Genomic DNA, 18,290 nt, shown 5'->3' on the forward strand with positions numbered 1-18,290 from the left:
TGATCATGAGGTACAATTCCTGTGGTGACTTACTAACGGCAACAGAGTTATTAATGTGCTTGCAGTATCAACCGAAATAACATGTATGTAAAAGACAAATGATATTACTATCATCAATAAATTAATCATCATCAAGCATTATACATGATACCAAACAGTCCAAGCTGTTTTACCATTGTTTGGTGAGCAGGAACCACTTTTCATGGCTAATATACTTGTTGTTTATTGTCAATTTGAAAGGCTTACTGAAATTGAATAGATGATCTAATGGCAAGGGGAAAGCAAGATCCATACTGCTGGCACACTGTAGAAGACAGAACTTAATATTCATCTAGGAAGTTGTTAACAACTAGTAATACTATTTACTGAACTATTTCAGCACAGCATAAAGATGTAAAACCAACAATCAAATGAAGCATAAATACTCAGTGATTTATATACTACATATAAATTTTCCTCTTTACTGAGGCTATGCCCCCTCAAAAAAAATAACTTTATGTGAACTCCGGTTGAAGAAACAAACATGAAAGAACTATCATAACGACCAGCTCCCAGTTGGCTTGTTGGCTCAGTTGTTAGAGTGCTGCACCTTTACTGTGGAGGTCATGGCTTCAAATCATGTACCGGCTTGAATTTTTTTCAGGTCTTATTTTTACCAGTAGCTAGGTAGCATTCATAATTGTGAGGATTGCTTTCACAAATGTTTTTTTGGTCTTTTCATGAGCATGGGACTGGACAAACAGAAAACTGAGTCCCATGAGGAACTTCAGATTCTGTGCTGCAATGCTCTGCGGCTGAGCCACAAAGACTCTATGGTGACCAAGGCCCATTGCGAAGTTCATATAGGACATGCATCCTGCATACTGCTGGAATCAGCAATGTCGATAGCATCATGTTTTGTAAATAATTAATAATAAGAGAGATGGTAATTTTTTAGCTCAGTAAAAAAAAAGAGAAAGAAGTTTTTTTGTCTTTTCACAGGCATGGGACAAAGAAAAAATTCTGAATACTCACAAGGAATCAAGCCTCAGACCTTCGGATTTCACACTCAGTTGCTCTGCATACTAGGCATGATTTATCAAAAAGGTACTTTTTAAACACCAAACCTCAAAAAAAAAATATGCCCTTGCAGGTGAAAGGATCAGAATTAGAGTCTCAGTCTTATTTTATTCACTAAAAAACATCATTCTCTACTTTTCTTAATTTTTTTTCTTATTTTGGCATGGCTCAGGAATAAAAAAATCCCTAGAGAACACTGATAATTCCTCAATGGATTCATAAGACAAAAGAGGACTGGGGAAGTATTTCTGTGACATCCAAAGGGACTCGAAGGCATTTTTTCAGATCCATCAGATACATGTTGACTACAGGTGTCTCTCAGGCAGAGGGATTGTTGTCTGTTGGTCAAGAATTCACACCCTTTATCCTACTACTGGCTAGATTTGACTCTGGTTACCAACTACTGATCAAGTGCAACCTTTAAGCTGTACTCTGTGAATAGCCAATAAGAAAGCCTCTTAACAGAGAGGATTTTGAAACATCCCATATCTGTTTTAAAAGGCTGTTTACATAATTTACTTCCAACAATAAAATAAACAAAAAATTATTGTGCAATTAAAGAAATTAATAGTTATATTATTTTATTTTTATAAGACAAATGTCACCAATGTCTTGAAGAAATCAAATCCAACCTTGTCTTCAAGGTCTCATTCAAATCTGCCCATTTTAGGCAAGAAAAACAGTCCCTTTCTTATTCCAGGATATAAAATAAGAGAGAGAGAGAGAGAGTGACCACACCTTGTAGTAGAAGGTTAGAAACTGATTGTCTTTAACCCTTTAACTCCCATGATCTGATTGTCAATTCTCCCCTATAGCTGCTACATATTTCCATGTAAATAAGTTATGAGAATTTGGTGTTAGATCAGGATAACAATTTCCACCTGATACACTTGAGTATTCTCATTACCTGTTTGCTGAATAGTGCATGGATACTGTGGGGAGAAGTTACTTGTTAATAACTTCTGGGAGTTAAAGGATTAACATGGGATCTTCTAAGAATAAATTTCCACAAGAATTCTTGTACCGCAAATAATTGGAGAGTCTGTTTGTTTCTTGTTTACAAGATGTTAAGCTGCACAAGAACAGACATAGAAAGTATAAAGTAAAATATGATTTCAATAGCACAAGTTACATTGCAAAGGAAAGTGAACTTGATGACAGAAAGTCCTAGGTAAAACAAATACTAGAGTCCTGATTTTTAGCCATGATAGGAGTTCCTCAACTCCATACCCAAGTGGATTTATGAAGGTTGGTTTAACATTAGAGAAAAATGTCAGAGGATCCTCAGAGGTTACCACTCACTAAGGGAAGCTAACGAATGACTTATTGCTGTTTCTGTATCACCACTCACTTCACAGGAGATTTATCACCAGGAGGTACCCAAGACTGCGGCTCAAACGTTTCTCCACCCTCCTTTCCACTAGAAGATTCATTTGGATCAGACTCAGGAATCCACTCCCCAGGTTGAAAAGTCGTCCCAGTGCTTATAGGTTGTGTTCTATTATCCAGACTCTCGTACAAGGGAGCTGAGGCGTGGCCAATTTGAGCTGCTGCCTGTGATGTTTCCTGCTCCAAAGCTTGCCGTTCTTTATCCTTCTCTTCCACTTGCTTTGCTCTTTCTTGGAGCGTTTTAACTCTCCTCTGTTCGGCTATGAGTTCTTCATGTGTCGGGGGACGTTCTCGTTTCCCTCGGATCCACGCCTCCCACTCAATGGGAATTAAACCAGGGGTGTATTCCATTGGATTCATTTTGGTGATCATCTCCCTCTTAGGCTTTTTTCCCTGCCGGATGGTTTCATAATATTCATTTCCATGGAGATCGGTTCCTACAAGTCGTCTTGTTCGTCCGAAGACATTTAGTAACGATCGTACCCACTGCATTATATTGAACGTAATTTAGGTTTAAGTTAAACAGCTTGAAGAGAGAATATGATAAAGTTCCTGTTTTTTTTTTACAACTCTCGCTCTTTAAAACCTCCAGATTTTACATGGAGTTATATCAGTCAGACTACTCTTTCCGCGAGCGCGCGAAAAGTGATGTAAGAAAATTGGACAAGTCTGACCGCCATTTTGAACAATATGAACATCAGAGAGAACCTGGTAACAATCAGATAGCGGACTCTCGTCACGTAATATGCGCAGGGTGTCTTTAGTCGAGAAATGCGTCATTCTAATGGGCTAAAGTTCTGTTTACATGTAGAAGACATTGTCACGAGTTGGCGGGTTGAATATTAATCACTTCATTACGAAATCGACGAAAAACCTAGTACATTCTAATCTAAATATGACTCTGAGATGACCGCTAGAGTATTTGGAAATGGCAAGGTTTTACACTGTGATTAATTTCTCTGTATTGTTGACTTATTTCGCTGGTAAGTAAATGTTTTCATTTCTTTCACGTGACATAATTGGAGCGAGGCATTCAGAGGCTATCAGTTGGTGCTTTTATGCTGTAGCTTTACTGCTTATTTCAGTCATGCTCGAAGTCTAGAGCTTTCTTATCTTACCTAGAAATTGTTCCCACGTACGCTTCAGTTAAATGAAAGCTCACTGTAATCAGTTCAAGTAAATTCCTGCACAAGTGATTTCACAATGTATAAACTCACGGCAACTAATAAATGTTAACTGTTTTACTCTACCACGAATCTGGTTAGGTTACCCTCTTGATTAAGAGGTTAAAAAATATATGTGAACGTAATTGAAATTACTTAAACTTGCTTTGAAACATCATTAAAGCTCTCCAATGTTTTGCTCATAATTTTTAATATTAATAATAATTAATATGGAGTTTCTGTGTTCCTAACTTCATCCTAACTTAACTACTAGTTTCCTTACAGGCAGAAAACCCTAAGGGTTTGAGGCTTTGTGAAATCAGTCATTTAATATAGTTGTTGATCTCTAACATGTAAAGTAATCTGGAACGGTTGATCCATAAATAGCTTTAGTTATAGTGCCGTCACATTGTGGAATAGCCTTCCTTGCGAGGCTAGGTGTGTGGAATCCCTCAGGTTCTACAAATGAGAAATCAACAAAGCTCTTTAAGGCACAGCATTCATGGAAAGCAGTAATATAGTGTAATTAATAATGTCATTAATATCAATCAATAGTTAATGGTTTTTAATTAATCCTATGTAAACAGCTGATGAATTGCCCATGATTGATTAAAATTTAAATGAAATAAAATAGATAAATAAATAAATAAACCTCAGCATGATAACTATGAATTCTAGCCTTTGACCCTCAAAATCAGCCCTATTGATATTTAGTATATAAATAGAATTCACTTACCTTCAGTTTTCTCTTTTCTCTAATGATTGAGTAGGTTATTGAAGGTGGCTGATTCTAATCCTTCCTATAGACTCTCTTCCAGACACAACATAAAGTAATAAGGCATGCAGCTCAGGGTTGAGAGCCTTGAGAACTTCAGCAAATTTTGTCCTCTTCCCAACTTTACTTCCCTCCAGTCTTTGGGCATATGTAAGGTTGATTGATGTAAAAGATCCATGCTTAAAATCATTGTATTTACACATCTCTAACCACCGAAAAGCTTGGACTAGTTTTTGGCTTTGTTGGTGATTTTGGCGTTGACTTATGATTTGATGATAAGTCTTAAATTAACTTTTTTGGACATGCAAGGAATCCATATCTAAGCTCTTGTTTCATTCCTAAAAGACAACATTGTTAATGAACCCTACTCCCACCAGCAAGCAATATAAAAGTCAAACAACTGTTCAAACCTAGTTCACTGTCAAGGTATAGTATTGCTCAGACATAAAATAACCAAAAAACACATATAAAACACATTAATTTGTATGATAAATGAAAGTATGTGCATCTAAATTTTGCATGTGCATGCATAAGCCTGACTCATTTGCCTCATTAGTATGTATGAGCTAGGCCTTTTGTTGTTCTATTGCTGGTGGTTAATTGTTTTAAAGAATAGGCTAATAGCTCTACCGGTAATTTAAAAATACTAAATGGCTACCAATTACAAAGAGAATTGTTGATTTCAATTATGATTCAAACCAACCTTCCACAATATGCTGTTGCATACATGTACTAATGCATCTTCATAATCAGAATATAGAAGTGATGTATCAATTTACAACTTACAGTATCCTTTTATTGAAGTAGCTGTTTCTCACTTCATAAAAAAAAATCATCCATCCAAATGGCTTGGGAATGTGTTAAAAATAAATTTAGTCTTAGTATATGGTATATTAGCATCAACAAAGGTGCCTGTTTGTAAACAGTTGTCACATTCTAAAAAGGAAGGCATACACAAGTGCTCATTTTATAGCGTGTACCATCAATAAACATGCTGTTCTGCATATGACAAAATGGGGACAGGAAAATCATGTTTTATGGTGGATATTTGTAGTCAGTTCCACAATGATAGGGAAGAGCTGATTTTGACAGCCTCCAAATGCATACATGGTGCATTTGTACTTTCCTTTGTATCTGTAGGAGGGTCAGTGAAGAGGAGTGTAATAAACCATCCTAAAAATAGTTGTGAATAACTGCAAGTAGTGAAAGAAAGGATAAATTAGCTGTATATGTATGTCTGTGGTTTTTGTGCAAGTGTGCTTGAATGATTTCATGTTGCTTTTTAATTCTTCAAAGCTTGAGGAACATGTTTATTGTTTAGGGATGGAGGAGGGTGTAAAACTGTTTGTAGAAGACAATTTGTGTGTACACTGGAAAGGAAAATGTTAATGGTCCTGCTCCAAAAAAAAAAAACTTTTCAAATTCTGAACCTAACTGTCACTGGAATTTGAATTGAGTGACCCCAGTGTAAATGAAGTCTTAAACAAATCTCTTATTACTTTTTTGTTTTCAATTAAAGCTGACCTGTTATGGAATTTTGGATTTCTGGGAATTCATGCCGCTGTTGGCAATGGTACAGAAGGTTCTTGTCAGGCCTGTCCAGTAGGAACAATTGGAAATACTAGTGAGTATTTTACATGACTGTGTTCTTTAATCAGGTTTTTGAATCAACTGAAGATCACATTTTGGGGAATTTTGATGATTAATTATTTCTATATGAACAATAGATACTGAAAATAGGTTTTTTTAGAAAATGAAAATGAACAATCAATCAGAAAGAATAATTTATATTCAGTGGTATTAAACCCAACTTTCCTATTATGCAGTACAGTGCTATTTCCAGTTTGTATTAAGCATTTTGCTGATAATTATAATAAATTATGATAATGAATTTATTTGCTTTCTTTGTATTCTGCACCTTTTGTTTGTAGGAGTTTTGAAATAGTCATCAACATCTGTGAGTGTGGATAGCCAGTTCAAAGTCTGCAAATACATGTACTTTAAGTGTACATTGATTGTGTTGGCCACTAATATACATTTTTTAGGAGATGGTTTGAAGTAATCATGCATTCTCTTGTTAATATGCTGTGGAACATCCACACTGAATGTGTTAGACTTGAGAGCTCTGAATATACCAATTGTCTTCTGTATTTTGGGATAAACACACTTGTCCTATGGCTTTTGGGTATAACAAGAAAATACTAGTGACCTGTGGGATACTCTATGGTATACCTGTTCCACTCACAAGTGTTGCTTATACTTGAAGAGTTTGAATTTTTTTTTAACTAATCACATCATGGACTTAAAACTTTCAGGTGACCCAGACTGTCACAGTTGTAACATAAGTGGTCAGTGCCAAGATCCTTCGTCAAATTGTGTCCTGTGTCCTGCAGGCCACCACCAAAATTTAACAGGACAAACAGTTTGCTATGAATGCGAGAAAGGCAAATATCAAGACAAAGCTGGAAAAGCAACATGTATTCCTTGCCCTTTGGGATACTTTCAGAACAAGAGAGGACAAACATCTTGCCTCAAGTGTGAGAAAGGCCACTACCAGAACGCAACTGGAGAAACAACTTGCAAGTTATGTCAGAAAGGAAGCTTCTCTAGGTGAGCCATTTATTGCACCTGAGTTTCAATGATTACAGACTGAGATACCTTTTATACTACTTAACAGTAGGTGAAAACACAATCTCAAGGGTTTTTTATGCCTGTATTAGACAGCCAAAACTTCATGCCGTCATCCTTTTCCTTTTTCCCACTAGTTTTTGACTGGAAGGCACAAAATCATAGAATCAAGGTGCTGCCCATTGAATGTACTTTCTGGAAGACAAATCTTAGACCATTTTTTTGTCAGAATACCGAAGAATGTAATGGATAAAGTCTGTTGGCTAATGGCTGCCAACTTGAAGAAAAGCATACTATTTATCAAGTTGATCATTTTTCACACTAAATTTGTACATGCATGGTTCACCCTTGCACACTCAGTACACCAGTCATGACCTGAAGTTGATGTAAACCACAGGCCCCAGTTGTTCGATGGTTAGATAAGGTCACATGCATCAACTGATAATAAAAAATTAATATCTTTCTGGTGGATAGCAGAGTAGCAGTACCTTTTTAAACACTTTTTGACTTCTTCAGTGACTAAAGATTTTTCCTCATTTCCCTACATTGCAGCTCAGATGGGAGTAACATGTGTATGCAATGTGGCAATGGGAAATACTGCAAGTAGGTGCAATTATTTTATTGTCATGCTATGTTCAACAATTATTCGCTGTAGAGGAGGTGAATCCATATTGTTTTAGTATGTACCACACAGAAACCAAAAAATTAGTTTGGTATATTTCTATCAATATACCAAAAAATGGTTGGAAATTACATTTTGGACACATGATTTTGTCTCTTCGGCTACACGAAGGTGAGTACTTGCTAATCACTTCCAAACCAGCCAATCAGTGAATGTGAAAAGCCCTCAGATACAAAGTTTTATTAATCGCAATGTTTAAAGAATATGATGATGAAGGTGATAATGATTATTGTGATTATTATTGCTTGGTAGTAGTTACTGTTTTGAAGTAGTTTAGGGCAGTAATAGTTACTGTAAGTTACAGTTGCAGCACTATATGTATGGTTACTAGTAATTAATGAGTTAATTTATATAACTGTTACTGACCATACTCTTATACAAAGTTCAATGGATCAGCAATCAAATCTGTGTTCACTCTTCTAACTCAAATGTTTCACTGTTCTTTTTTCTTAAAAAAAAACAAACAAACAAACAAGCACCACGGGCTGTACCAAGTGTTTTGGTTGCCCACCTGGCCAAGAGGCAGATCGTATGGGTGCACAAAATTGTACATATTGTCAAAAAGGTACGCAGTTTAAAAATGTTAATTTTATTTTGGTTTTGTTTTTAATTGTTGTTGAGAGGTGTTGTACTGTAGTTGTTTGCTTGTTTTCATTGAAAATGACATGAATATATGTAAAAGTTTCCCTGTCTTCAGAGCTGCTTGCAGTTTTGATTAGTCAGATACAATAAAATACATACCTACAAACTTGATATTCATTGTAGGACACAGTAAGGCTGTTGTTGTTTCCAAATGTGTTGTTACTCAATGTTTTTACTGACTGATCAGAAAGTACACATAGCATCTGAACTATTTGCCTGAAATTGTGTGTCCTTCTAACATGTCAAATTTTACAATTGTTTTTATCTCTGGTAAATGATATCATTTTCAAAACTGCCATGCAGACACACTTTTCATTTGTGTACTTGATAAAAGATCTTAACATTACAATTAGACAAGAAAGTAACCATGGCCAGTTAAATGCATTTTCCAAACCTTACACCCATTACAAGAAAAGTCTGCATTTAAAATTTAATTCACAATGTGATCAGTTTCAGTTCTGTGAAGATGGTATTCATATCCCTTAATGGAAGAACATTGAAATTTATTACATCACTGTGCTAAGACATTTAATTGATGGATGATCCTAAATCTGAAGATACAACCATAACATTATGAGTCATCCAGCAGTAATTGTTTACCATAATGTTATGAAAAGCTAAATAATTTTTCTTTCAGGTTCATTCAAACCCTCTTCAGGCTCTGAGGTGTGCCATTCTTGTCAAGATGGATGGTATCAATTAAAAACTGGACAAACATCTTGTCTAGAGTGCCCAGAAGGACATTACTGCCCTGTAAGTCATTCATGTTTTTGTCTCGGTGGTTAACTAGAACACAACAATAGCCTCCAGTTGCTCAAAATTTTTACAGTATCACTCTGGACATGAATTTTCTGTTCTTAGAATTGAGCCATTTCCTTAAAGCTTGAAGACTCAGAAAAGCATTTTTTACACCAAATTGTGGTTTAAAACTGTCAACCCTTAATTATTCTTTTTATCATGAAAGCTGAGCTTTCAAGAAATGCTTTATGAAAAATATTTGCTGTGATGAAATGTAGCTTTTAAGTTGTCTGTGGTGCAGTTTTTGTTATATCTTCTTCTGTAATTTGCTCTTCCATCTTCAATCACTCTTAATTAAACAAACAATTTCATTACTGTGCATTATACCACTGGCAGTCCAAGAATACTGGTTTTAAAAGTCACACAAACCAAAATTTCCTCAGTATGAAATCTATCCTTTTGTCCATTAGCATTAAATCACTTTTTAGTTCATTGAAGTTGATATTTCCGGAATATTACACAATTACATGGATAAATTAAGATCAAAATTTTTTTGCATTTTTGTGTGCTGTAAAAATGATAAAGTGGATTACAAAAAGAATTATCAAGATTAAAACAAGGGTTAAATCTGATACTAGTTTTGATTTAAAAAAAAAAAAAGGTAGTAGTATCTGTGGTTGTATTGATTGGGTATCGAGGTATTAAAAGATTAGCTAAGCAAGAGGTGAGGTGTTGATGCTACCTGTGAATTGAACATACTGTAAATGATGATTGAATTTAATAAACAAATTAAATTTTCTTCACTGCCATTTATTGTATGCTTTTATTGCATGTGCTTTAGTGGCCAAACTCAGAACCAGTGCCATGTGAGAAGGAGCAGATTTGTCCTCCAGGCAGTAGTGCACCAAAAGAAGACTGTAAAGGGTTGATGACTTTAAATAATGAAACTGAGGTACAGAAATTGTTTAATGGCAACATGGTTGAATCATCCCTCCAGCTTACTAGCCCACACTGTAGGAGTTTACATCAGTTTCCATGTTATAAAATGACTCAGGGTATTGTTTTTTCCCCCTGGATGGAATGCCTACAGGTAACATCCCACCCCCACCCTCCCCCTCCCCCTCCCTTTCACCTTAGGCAACATTAGGCATTCCTGGCAGTTTTCTGGCACCCATTGATACTTCTGTCTGGGGGAAGATAGTGTGACAGTGAAGTGGTTTTTCCAAGTAAACAGCACAATTACCCTGCTTCCAGCTTCTTGTAAGTAAGACTGACTTCAATTTTTATGGTAGACTGTTTAAATTACCATTAACAATGGCGTATATGCTGCACTTACAGATAAGCAATGACACAATTTAATCTACCAGAAGACTTACCTGTGATAGTTCATTACTACATATTTGATTATGTTTAATTAGCCATTAAATGCACTGCCTAAATGGTTAAAAAACAATCCTTTCTTTTATTTTTATGTTCTTGTGCGTATTTCATTTACAGGAATGTGAAATGAGCTCAATTGTTTATGCTCTTATCGCTGTTTCACTAGCAGGTACAAAACTTTTACACTAGTACAGGTCATTCCTGGAACTCAAGGAATTTGCATGACTGTATACTGGTGTCATATTTCTTGCTAGGACCTAATTTCCATTGTCTCTATAAGGTTTCTGTAATCTTGAATGGCTACTAAATATAAGAAGGGTGTTTCGTGATGACTCGAGAAAGACTTAGTATGAACTTCTACTCTTCGGTTTTTTTTTTGTAAGAACTGGGAGTGAATTTTATTTGTGATCTTAAGAGAGGATTGGAGGGAGCAGTCATACCTCAAGCTTTAATAAACGATTATTTAAGATTTTGAGAACAATCCCCTCCCAGCGAGGGGTGTGACCCATCCCAATAGGATAAGTTGTGTTGACACTCATGCGTCAATGGCTTAACAGAATAGACAGGATGAAAACCTATACTTGCCTTTTTTGTTTATTTTAGTGGTTGTGGCAGCTATTGGTTTTGTGATACTCCGAAAATACAGAAGGTAAGAAAACCTGCCCGGTTTGCAGCAGAGATATTCAGGTCTGTGTGGTATTGTCACGCAAAGCATCGCGTGACTGCTATTGCTTCGAACGTGTTTTTCCAAGCACAGTCTTTGGAGCTGTCTTTACACTTTAGTAAGTAACTTTCTTTTTTATTTTTGCAGAAATAACGAAACAAGACAGCGATTGCTAGAGAGACAACACCCAGTTTACACTGGTTGGTGAATATGGAAATTCACAGCACGACAAGAAAGATCGTTCTACTCAATGGTTGAATTTTCTTGCCTACTGTACACTTTGTAGCTTGGGAATGGGTAACGTAGCTAGGGAAGCTCCTCGGAGTATTAATGAATAACCCTCCCTACAGAGCGCCAGTTAATAAAGAAAACCCCGTTAGTTTATCCTAAAGTTTTCCCTTTAGAGGTTTATTAGCACGAGTAACAATTTACATGTAATAAGGTTTATATTTTGGATGTTGATTTAAGTCAGCACTAGGGCAACATCATATCTAATGACAGACATTTGAATCGTTGGCCTAAATCCATGTACCTTATTATTTTAATGTTGCCTTAAATTTTTAAAATGCGAATAGCAGCGAAAGACGAGTTTATTTAGTTCCAAGTACATGATCATATACTTGTATGCGCGTGGTGTTAAAACTCCGTGGAGCCTCCTTAACTCGAGTGTCATTAAAATAGGCAGATGACTTATTATGAATAATGCTTTGTATGAATTTAAGTTAAGTGATGACGTTGAGGAGAATTTTATCATTGTAACGATTCTTGCAATGATGTTCTTATTACACACGCATTTCCTCACAGAGAAAAGGAAAAAAAATGAAATGAATTAGCTTTTCGTAAAATATTTTTTGACGTTGTGTAAATTCCACTGACATGTCATCAACACTGCCTTTGACTATAGTTGCCTTCTTGTTTAGTAGCAGAGAAATTTGAATCTCAGCGGTTAGGTCTTTCGGAAATGAACAACCCGGTCAAAACGGAGGTTTATGTGAACGCCCACCGCACTATTTTTGTATTTTGAGAGGAGATAGCTGGACACTCATTATGCGCATGTCCAAGGATGTAGTCAAGTATTTTGAGAAAAGGTAGCTAGACACTCGTTATGCGCATGCCCAAGTCCAGTTTTTCGTAAACAGAAAACATTTTATCGTGCTCTGGTGTGAACAGAAAGATTAGTGGAGTGAAAGTACGTTTTCGATTTCTCCATCCTTGCATGGCCGGTCCATCGTCCGCAGAAAAAACGGTCTTCCTCGTTTTCACTTGAAAACCTCTACGGACAGTCTTTGTCGAGAAAGAAATTTATGTAACAGTTACCGTAGCAGTTTTAAAGTGACCTAGGGACGGACACATGATTTAAAGTATTGTTGACAAATATTTATTTTTGATAGCAACTTTGTGGGTGTATTGTAAGCAATGAAGAGATTCGCGCATTTTGTTGAACAGAATTATTCCCTTCCATCCATATTACTTCCCCCCTCATTTACATCATCGTCTGTAATTGTTTAGTCATCGAATATCACGAACAGACAAGTAAGCATCAGTTTTCTCTCTCATTAAAAATTTTTAGGTCAGATTTTAAGATATCTTTCGATCCATGTCAGTGTCTGAGCAACGACACACCTACCCCTCCCTTAACTTGACATCAGTCAACTGACAGCAAGTTAAGGTTAGTGTTGGATTATGGGAAGGGTGGGTGCGCAGTTCCTCACTCACCTCCCGGACATGATCTATATTTTCAGTGTGGGGCGTTTTTCTAAATATGGCAGGTCCGTTTACAATTCGCTCTGTGGGAAGTTAATAGGAGTTTATGTTGTTAAGATGTTTTGTTTTCCAATAAATTTTGCGCCTCTGCGTGATAGAATTTTGTCTTGATTGGTCTGTTTCGTACTGTAACTGTAGAAGTTATGATAGTGAAATTTGCGATGCGCGAATGTAACATGGGCCATTAACTTGATCCTGATACTTAAAGTCATGCATCTTGTTTTGTTCTTTTTTTCATTAGCCTGCAGTACAGACGTCTTGTTAAGGCGAGTTGACGTTAAAAAGCTTGCGATCTTTTATTCGACCGGCCACATTTGAGTAAGAGTTAGAGTGGACTATGGGTGGAAGGGGTGGGTAAAGACAAAATTTGTATATCCCCACCTCTCTCCTCTCCTTTCTTTGGATCGTCGCTCACCCACTTAGCACAAATTTCTTTCCCTCGCCAGCCTTCCGCAGTTGTAAAATTAAAAATGCTAGCTGTGTCATTTGCAACAAGAATATACTGAACACTCGCTTGCCAAAATTACGCGTAATCTGCAGGCTGTTTATTGAATCCGCAGTTCACTGACTTGTATAATTCGTTAACCTTTTAACCCCTAAGAGTGACTAGCGTCTAATTTCTCCTGACAATATCAGCCCTGAATTACACAATAGGGTCATGAGAATTAAGGAAATGATCATCAACTAAAGAAGCTCTTGATTGTTAAACAAATTCTCCTTGTCAGCACCTTAGGAAATTTATGGAGAACAGTATGGAGAATATGCGTGAATACGATAAGGTGTGAAAGGTTAACTCTTTGTTATTAGTAATACTGGGAATTTTTAGTAAACTTCATTTCAAAAGACAAGAAATGTATGCAGAAAAAACTCGAGTGAAACGGATCCTGAAAAATTCAGACTTCCTCTTCTCGTCGAAAATAGACTTTTTTGAAGGCCTCTTTTCTGCATTGCTTAAATTGTAGTACACTAGCGAGCATCATCTATTTGATTGACTTTCATCCAAAGGTTAAATGAAATGTATTTCATTACAAGTTGTTGATACAAAACCCATTACCCTGGTGAGCCCGATAATAGCATCACTGAACTACTTCATCAGCTTCTGAAGCGAGTTTTAATGCTGGCTCTCTCTTCTTTAAAAGACAGAAACAGTCTTGGCGTAGTCTGGTGCCCGTTAAAAGGGATCTCATTTTGCCCGGCCAGTGAACTGGTCGAACATAAACCGGCAAGGGTTCTAAGATCTTCTTGTGAGCGTCGCCTTGAACCATCGACTGTTCCTGGAACACTACAAGATTCTGCTGCGATGCTATTTAACAGTCTACCCCAAGACATTAAAAATTGTACATAACTCAAAGTATTCGACAGTAAATGCAGAAATCATTTTATGACATTGGCAACAAATAATTCCCAGTCCTACTTATATATCTTGTACATACTTTATGTCTCATGGCAGTATTACTTTCATACGCGCGTATCTATGTTATCCATAAATTTTACATCATCAATATTATACAATTTTACATGTGCTATCCATAACTTATGTATATATATTATTTATGTAATTATACATCTTGTTGCACGTTATGTATTTATCCATATATTTATTTCAACCATTATATTATTTTATTATATCCATAATGCATATTTTATCAATTGTGCAATTTTTTTTAACGAATTAGTACAGAAGAGCCACCATGTGGAGTACTAGTAAACCATTATTATTATTATTATTATTATTATTATTATTATGCAATCAAACATGATCTTACCGAGGATTACCAAAATCTTAAAGGATAATTGGGGGTAGCCACTCAACATTCCGAGATGATTGAGTTGAAATCTAAAACAAGTGCGGACTTTGCTTTTTTTTTTTTGAAAGTGAAGGAAAATAAAATTTCTCTGGCAAATCCTAAAGAGCGATTTTTAAGAAGTTTACCTTTTTTTATACGTGACGCGCGAACTTCTCCGAATTCCTGCGTGAAACGGGATCAGGATTAAAACACCCCCCCCCCCCCCTCCCTCCTCCTTTTTGCTTTCGATTTTTAACAAGCTGCTTTTAATTTTCGAACGCATGATCAGGAAAGAACTCTTTCATTTTAGCACGTTTAACACCTCTTTCTTGCTAGGTGACTGTATGTGTAAACTGATGTGTTAGCTTGCATGAGGTAATTACTGGAGAGCGTAACTTGTAGGTGCTGTTCACTGCATTCGTTCTCCGCACTTAATATATAATCAAGAAGCGTATAATTGTTCGAAGAGTAGGAAGCTCGTTAAGAGGTAATACCAAGAGAAACAGTCGTTCCCAGTCGGGTCTTGGTCTATTTTACACATTGTGTTGAGGGGCATGGGAACTAGGAGGAGCGACGCTGGTCAGCAGTAAAGGGTTCGCCGCTTTTTGATCAGAGAGTGTTTGTTAAAGCAAACAAATCCAATTCAGTTTTGAACAAAGTGATATAACAAGCCGGTGAGTCCAAAGAAAAACGAAAACCAGGCCAGAGAAGTGTTAAACGTTATTCTACCAACTTTGAACCCACAGCTTCGTTCCTTAGCGTAAGAGATAAACAGAGCAATGTTGCTACGTTTGCGAAACGGATGTCCTGTTTCCCAAACTGTGGTACGGTTAATTTCCTCGTATATTCCTTTAAAAACAGAAAAAAAGTCTATTAATTTTGCGTTTCAAGACATTTTCTACCACTAAGTGACTGGTCAGTATTGGTTGGGGGGGGGGGGGGGGGGGAAGAGGACTTTTTCTCATTCTACCAAGCGGTCCGTTTATAGTCTCTCGCTTTTGCCTGATCCCCCATAAGACATTGTAATAATAACCCCCCCCCCCCCACCTCATCGACAGTTCATTAGCGGTCAATGTTCTATAATATCCCCTTTACGACTGATCCTCTATCAGTTTCCCCTGAAAACCCCAACCTCGGCTGGTCTGGTAGATATAATTATCCTAAGTATTTCAGAGCAAATTTTATTTTACTTGGGATTTATTTTGCTCTCTTCAAATAGTTGATAATACAAATTTTTCTCTTTTTTTTGGGGGGGGGGGGGAGATGAAGTGCCTTTGATCAGTGGTTATATTTGATTTTGGTATAGTTTTACGACACTCGCTCAAAGCACTGGGTTCGAGATTACTCACCAGCACAGCTGCCTGTAATGCTGGCTGCAAAATAACAAGGGAACACGAACAAGTAGAAGCAACAAAACAGCAGCATGCCAACGAAAATGTATTCCGACGCTGTCGTATCATATTTAATTTCCTCTGAAATATATATGACGGCTACAACCACACCAGCTCCATAAGTCAACCAGTGCACCACAAACCACACACTGTAGGCTGACACTGTATTGAAAACAACTTTGCAGAGGTCCTCATGAATTTTGATGATGTCATCTATAGATTCGTCTTCAACACCCCTTACATTTCCAATTAGCCTGGTGACATCTTGAGCAAAAGTTCCTGGAAGATAGATCAGAAAATTCGATCTATCATTCCATTGAAAGTTATTTTACCATGATGCTAGTCGTGCGATTTCATCGATATTTTTACAAGTAGCTTTGTGGCCGATTTATTTACACATTGTAGGGACATCTGATTCAGGAAAAGATCGCGACAAAGAAGGATCAAGTAACAACCGAGTGGCTTTCGAATGTTTCCTTCACAAATTTGTTCAAGACGTTACACATGAGCATCATTCTAGAAAAGTTGTGACTAATTGAGAGGGATTGTCATGGCTACCCATACTAAAACGGTGGCAAAATAAACTCCGAAAATCTGATCCTTTGCTATTCACCTCCGAACAGCACGCGCGACATTTGCACCCGAAAATGTTGTAATCATTGTAGTTGACAACTGAGTTCAAATCATCTTTTTGTGCTATATTATGTCACTGTTTATTATATGCTAAAACAACAATTCACATTCCACTTCGGTGAATAGTTGCTTGCTTATTATCTGCAATTTTTGAACGATTTTGATAAGATTAAACTTCGATGTTTATGTTATGTATTACGAAAAACAACATACCAATAGCCAAAGAACTGACGGCGAAGACTTGGCAAGTGTTGATTGATGCTAAGTGGACCAAAAGCTGTGCACCTGTACCAGTGATCACGGCAATGGTGTAATGAGGATCTCGGATCTCACTTGTCTTCGGTAATGTGTACAGCGACGCACCCAAGCCTAGAAACGACACAATAATTAAAACATACGTTAAAAATAACAACCACGCGTCGCTTTTGTTGATGTCTGTCATCAAGGTCTCTGAAGGACATACCAGCGCTGAATCTAAACGACTGGCAGTGAAGAAAGAACCGTTGAAGAGTATGTACGAAATGACAGCGGCAAAAGAGACTATTGTGAAAACAGCATTCCCTGTAGCTACGACACCGTGAAGGGTTTTGTTGCTTGTTAAATTTGGTTTGAAATGACAGTTGAAGTTCGGACAGCCAAAATCAATGTACATTCGGTAAACGACTTGGTAGAAGCTGATGACCAAGAACAATATGCGAGGAAGCCAATTCCAGCGCTGATTTCCCCATAATCCAAGCAAACTGAATGAATATCTGAGGACAATGAGAGGGATTCGAGAAAATCCACGAATGGCTTGCTGCTCTCTGTCTTCTCGGAAGCGATCGTAAATCGTTTGATCGTTCTGTTCAGTTGACTCGGTTGTTGCATTCGGTTCGTTCGGTTGTACAATTTCTACCCTTTCATCGTTCTGTTCATTAGATTGGTGCGGTGTTACAAATTCTTCTCCTGCTTTTTTTTCTGCCATTCTGGCGGTTTAAAAAATCGATGCAGTCAATTTGTGTGTGAAATATTTGTTTTCCAGCAACGGTAACGCAAGAGATCGTGCGTGTTTACCATTTACAAAAAAATTCCGGAAATCGGAGCGATGCCTGAAATTTTCGGATTGTCCCGCCGCGCTAGACTGGATTCTAGTTACAACATGACGTTGTTAGAGGGAATTTTAGATTTATCGGCTAATGAGGAGATGTTCATAAATTCCAATAAAGAAGATGAAATTAATACCATTGGAGCGATCTCAATGTTTATGAGACGCGATCATCATCGAGGCGAAGGTTTCTGCGAAAATATTATACCAATGTATTCCATGGACGAATTCAGTAGTCACTTCAGGATGTCAAGAGCCTCCGCGGAGGTTCTCTGCCAAGAAATAGGGGCCACAGGACGAGTGCCTCAGGGAAACGCTTTTGGAAGGGCTCCAATACCCCTCCAGCAGCAGGTTTTGGCGTTCGTTTGGTTTATATCAAACTCGGAAGTGATATGCACTGTATCTGACAGATTCGACGTCACTATGAGTAGTATGGATAAGATTATACGTCGGGTATCCAGAGCATGCATGGACATGAGACAATAATACATCAAATGACCCAATCGTACAT

General features: G+C 37.2%; 3 protein-coding genes across 3 annotated transcripts; 1 reads left to right on the forward strand and 2 right to left on the reverse strand.

Moving 5' to 3' along the window:
• Positions 1-165: 165 nt before the first annotated feature.
• On the reverse strand, positions 166-3,145 carry LOC131795000 (NADH dehydrogenase [ubiquinone] 1 alpha subcomplex assembly factor 2-like). The gene has a single exon (XM_059112560.2). It carries the CDS (start codon positions 2,938-2,940, stop codon positions 2,407-2,409), a length of 534 nt encoding a protein of 177 aa, XP_058968543.1. The 5' UTR covers positions 2,941-3,145; the 3' UTR covers positions 166-2,406.
• Positions 3,146-3,228: 83 nt separating this feature from the next.
• LOC131795001 (signal peptide, CUB and EGF-like domain-containing protein 2) lies at positions 3,229-12,995 on the forward strand. The gene is made up of 10 exons (XM_059112561.2): positions 3,229-3,431; positions 5,906-6,010; positions 6,702-6,996; positions 7,567-7,617; positions 8,173-8,261; positions 8,976-9,091; positions 9,918-10,028; positions 10,574-10,625; positions 11,060-11,105; positions 11,268-12,995. Exons 1-10 carry the CDS (start codon positions 3,377-3,379, stop codon positions 11,326-11,328), a joined length of 981 nt encoding a protein of 326 aa, XP_058968544.2. The 5' UTR covers positions 3,229-3,376; the 3' UTR covers positions 11,329-12,995.
• Positions 12,996-14,909: 1,914 nt separating this feature from the next.
• LOC131795027 (uncharacterized) lies at positions 14,910-17,737 on the reverse strand. Its single transcript, XM_059112601.2, has 3 exons — positions 16,909-17,737; positions 16,021-16,341; positions 14,910-15,520 (listed from the first exon to the last, which is right to left on the reverse strand). The coding sequence occupies exons 1-3, from the start codon at positions 17,657-17,659 to the stop codon at positions 15,315-15,317; spliced, it is 1,278 nt and encodes a 425-aa protein (XP_058968584.2). The 5' UTR covers positions 17,660-17,737; the 3' UTR covers positions 14,910-15,314.
• Between the last annotated feature and the right edge of the window lie 553 nt (positions 17,738-18,290).

Source organism: Pocillopora verrucosa, chromosome 1, assembly GCF_036669915.1.
Source record: "Pocillopora verrucosa isolate sample1 chromosome 1, ASM3666991v2, whole genome shotgun sequence".
NCBI classification, from domain to species: domain Eukaryota; kingdom Metazoa; phylum Cnidaria; class Anthozoa; order Scleractinia; family Pocilloporidae; genus Pocillopora; species Pocillopora verrucosa.

Excerpts from the sequence above, each read along its gene's own strand:
- LOC131795027 (XM_059112601.2), bottom strand. The coding sequence starts at position 17,659 with ATGGCAGAAAAAAAAGCAGGAGAAGAATTTGTAACACCGCACCAATCT. Across the intron at positions 16,342-16,908 it reads CGTCAGTTCTTTGGCTATTG|GAACTTTTGCTCAAGATGTC; the intron begins GTATGTTGTTTT and ends TCTATCTTCCAG. Across the intron at positions 15,521-16,020 it reads CATTACAGGCAGCTGTGCTG|GAATATACGAGGAAATTAAC; the intron begins GTGAGTAATCTC and ends CTGTTTTTAAAG.
- LOC131795000 (XM_059112560.2), bottom strand. The coding sequence starts at position 2,940 with ATGCAGTGGGTACGATCGTTACTAAATGTCTTCGGACGAACAAGACGA.
- LOC131795001 (XM_059112561.2), top strand. The coding sequence starts at position 3,377 with ATGGCAAGGTTTTACACTGTGATTAATTTCTCTGTATTGTTGACTTAT. Across the intron at positions 6,011-6,701 it reads AGGAACAATTGGAAATACTA|GTGACCCAGACTGTCACAGT; the intron begins GTGAGTATTTTA and ends TAAAACTTTCAG. Across the intron at positions 7,618-8,172 it reads GGCAATGGGAAATACTGCAA|CACCACGGGCTGTACCAAGT; the intron begins GTAGGTGCAATT and ends CAAACAAACAAG.